This window comes from Benincasa hispida, chromosome 12 (genome assembly GCF_009727055.1).
Source record: "Benincasa hispida cultivar B227 chromosome 12, ASM972705v1, whole genome shotgun sequence".
Taxonomy (NCBI): Eukaryota; Viridiplantae; Streptophyta; class Magnoliopsida; order Cucurbitales; family Cucurbitaceae; genus Benincasa; species Benincasa hispida.
This window is the reverse complement of record NC_052360.1, coordinates 58,208,213-58,211,227: the sequence shown is the minus strand read 5'-3', so window position 1 is coordinate 58,211,227 and position 3,015 is coordinate 58,208,213. Positions and strand designations below refer to the sequence as shown.

At 41.0% G+C, this 3,015-nt stretch overlaps 1 protein-coding gene across 1 annotated transcript in view; it reads left to right on the top strand.

The window, feature by feature from the left end:
* LOC120067574 overlaps positions 1-1,412 on the top strand; it is a 3,424-nt gene extending 2,012 nt beyond the window's left edge. Inside the window, exon 3 of the mRNA XM_039019120.1 lies at positions 1,344-1,412. Coding sequence (XP_038875048.1) covers positions 1,344-1,412 — 69 coding nt within the window. The remainder of the gene's footprint in view (positions 1-1,343) is intronic.
* Positions 1,413-3,015: the final 1,603 nt, after the last annotated feature.

Sequence of the window (3,015 nt, the reverse complement as noted above, 5' to 3'; positions counted from 1 at the left end):
AGCAAGTACACTCAACTTTTTCGGTGACAAATATTCGGCGCATCAGCAGAGAATTAATTGTTCATCCATCAGTGTAATCATAAGAGAGAAGAAGCCTTTCACACTTGAAGCCTCTATAAATACCAGAGGCCACCTCAGTAAAAGAGTTCGACAGTTAGATAATTTCCCCTTAGATAGAAGTAGTCTTCGTTTCATATTTTCTTTACTTTAGAAGCAGAGCAAGAGAAGGAAGAGACGCCGGAAGATCACCCTGGTCAACTCGAGAGAGAACCCAAGAGCTGGAAAACCAGAAAGAGGGCCGACTCTCGCGAGAGCGAGATTATCTTTTGAGTAGAGTAAAGAAGATAGATGTAAAAGTCTTAGGGAAGCAACAGATTGCTTATCAGGCTCTTTATTTCTGTTCGCATTGTTTTTGTATTTCAATTCTATATTTATAAAATAGAACTTTGCTTATTTACATCTGTTTCACTCTTTTAAAAGCACGCATGAGTAGCTAAATCTACTGAATGGTGAAAGTACTTAGCTAACATGACCTAGGATTTTCATTACATGCGATCATCCTTGTCTTTATGTTGTCCCAAACCACCCTTTAGAGCTATTAGAAAGAGAAGTCTAAAGAAAGAACCTAAGACTTGAGAAAGCTAGGTAGAATCTTAGACTCGAGAGAGCGAGATAGATCTGCATAAGCAAGAGATAGAGACTTAGAGAAAGCTCTGTTTGCAAATGCATCGCATGCACCATAGAGATAGTATGGTTATTATGCGGTTGCCTTGTATGTTGTGTATGTCATTCGTCATCGCATAAACAAGAATAGAGGCTTATGTGTAGGTCAATAGACTTCATTGCATATATCGCATGCGTTCTAAAACTAGAAGTCGTAGCATTTTCATTGAGAGATGATTTTGCTATTGTATGTGCGTTGTATGATCTGCATAACAATGAACGCAATCATAGGAAGTGTTAGCCGAACCCCTTCTCAACTCCGTTCCCTGCATATTCATCGCATCTCTGAATTATTAACTCTTTTCTTAACTCCGCCGCATACATTTCATACCGTAAAAAAAAAAACAACTCTTTATTTTATTGGTTACCGCAAAGTCATCTTAAAAATTATTACGCATAATGTTTTACTTAGTCTCTGAGTTCGAGTTTGGACTTACCAGGAAACTTAGCAGATTTTAATACTTGGGTTCTATTGAGAAAACTGTAGCACAATGCATTTTCCATCACCGCAATTCCGTTAATTATTCACCACATCAAAACAACAGATCAAAGTTTTTGGCGCTGTTGCGTGGACTTCGGCAATTCAATGGCTAATGGTAATTTTTCTGATTTCTTTGCAGCTTTTCAATCTTCTGGAGAATTACAACCCAGAGATTGAGAAGAACGTTTCGACGAAGACTGAGAGATAGCCGCTAACAACAAGAGAAGATAACATATGGTGGAACAACCTGGAAACGGAGCACCAAATGAAAACAAAGTCATGGCGAATCCAATCCTACTGGCAAACGATTGTAATAGGCCATCATCAATCGGGACTATGCGTTGCCGAACCTCTACGATTTCTCTCCAAGAATCATGAGGCTCGTGCTTGATAGAATTGAGATTCGAAATGAAAACCGGTGATGCTGCAGATGATCCAGACTGCTGGACAGTTTGGAGGAAGGCGGGCGAGGACTGCACGCCCAGCTCCGGAGCTAGAGATCTGCAACACTTTTGTGTTCCCGAATATTTCCACCGAAGAAGTTTCGACTAACTTTGTTCCATTTTCTTTATGTGATCAGGCACGAAAATGGGCGTCATTCTCTTGAATCGGGGAGATTACTTCTTGGAGGCAAGTAGTAGAAAGTTTATAAAGAAATATTCCCACCAATTGAAATGCAGGAGAGAAGGAAATTAATAACACAATTTTTGAACAGGACAATGGAACGAATCGCTTCACGATGCTTGGGCGAGGTTAAAGACACTAAGAGACTGCTCGCACAACAGATTACCAGACTGCTTACAAATGGAGATATTTTATCACAGATTAAACCCTGCTTCGTAGACCGCTGCCAATGCGGCAGCGCTAGAGGTCTGCTAGATTAAAATGTATTTGATGAGGGCCAGGAACATCCTTGATCGCATCTCTAAAAATAACGAGACTAGAGAGGAGAGCGATCAAAGATTGAGAATAAAGGATAGTGACGCAATACAATGGTGCTATCGCATCACTTCAGAGTCAGATGACTGCGATGATGACTTGATACAGGAATCGGTAATCAACAGCCCAACAACGTATAGTGGGCAAGTAAAAGTAATCAACCAGCACTATAAGGTGTTGTGTACTTGCGGTGAAGGACACGTAATGGAGGAATGCCGCAAAACCCATAGTCAATTATTTGTGGAAGAAACAACCCATTTTCATACATGTATCGACACTGGGTTGGAGAAACCACCTCAACTTTGCATGGAAAAAATCAGCAACAAAATTTCCAATCAGTGGTGCAAAAAGAAGGCAACCTAGATTCCCCTCAACAACGGTCAGACGAGTAATCAAGCCAGCAGTTTCGCAGGCGCTGTTAATCTTCCTCTTTGGAAAGTTTGTTGAAGCATACATTAAGAAGAACTAAACTACTGCTTCAGAAACCAACTGACGTCGAATCTGCAAACCTAGAAAGTACAGATAGACCAGATTGCGAACAAACCAAATGAACAGACTGCAGGGGCCTGCGAGTTCAATGGAACTCTCGGCAACCCAGAACGTATGGTTATAAAGAGCAATGTCAAGTGTGACATTTGGAGTGGAAAGACTTGGTAAGGATAGAAGAATGAGCCTAACCGGATTGCTTCAATTGCGCTAGAACCAGAGATTGTGGTGACTCGCAGAAGAAGAAGGAGAAAGAAGCGATAGAGCCAGAGATTGCATCCACTCAAAGTCAAAAGAACAGGGGGCTGTGAGATACAGTTGCCACCTTTCCACAGAAGTCTCAGAAAGAAGAAAAATGATAAGGTACAGTACCAACGCTTTCATGA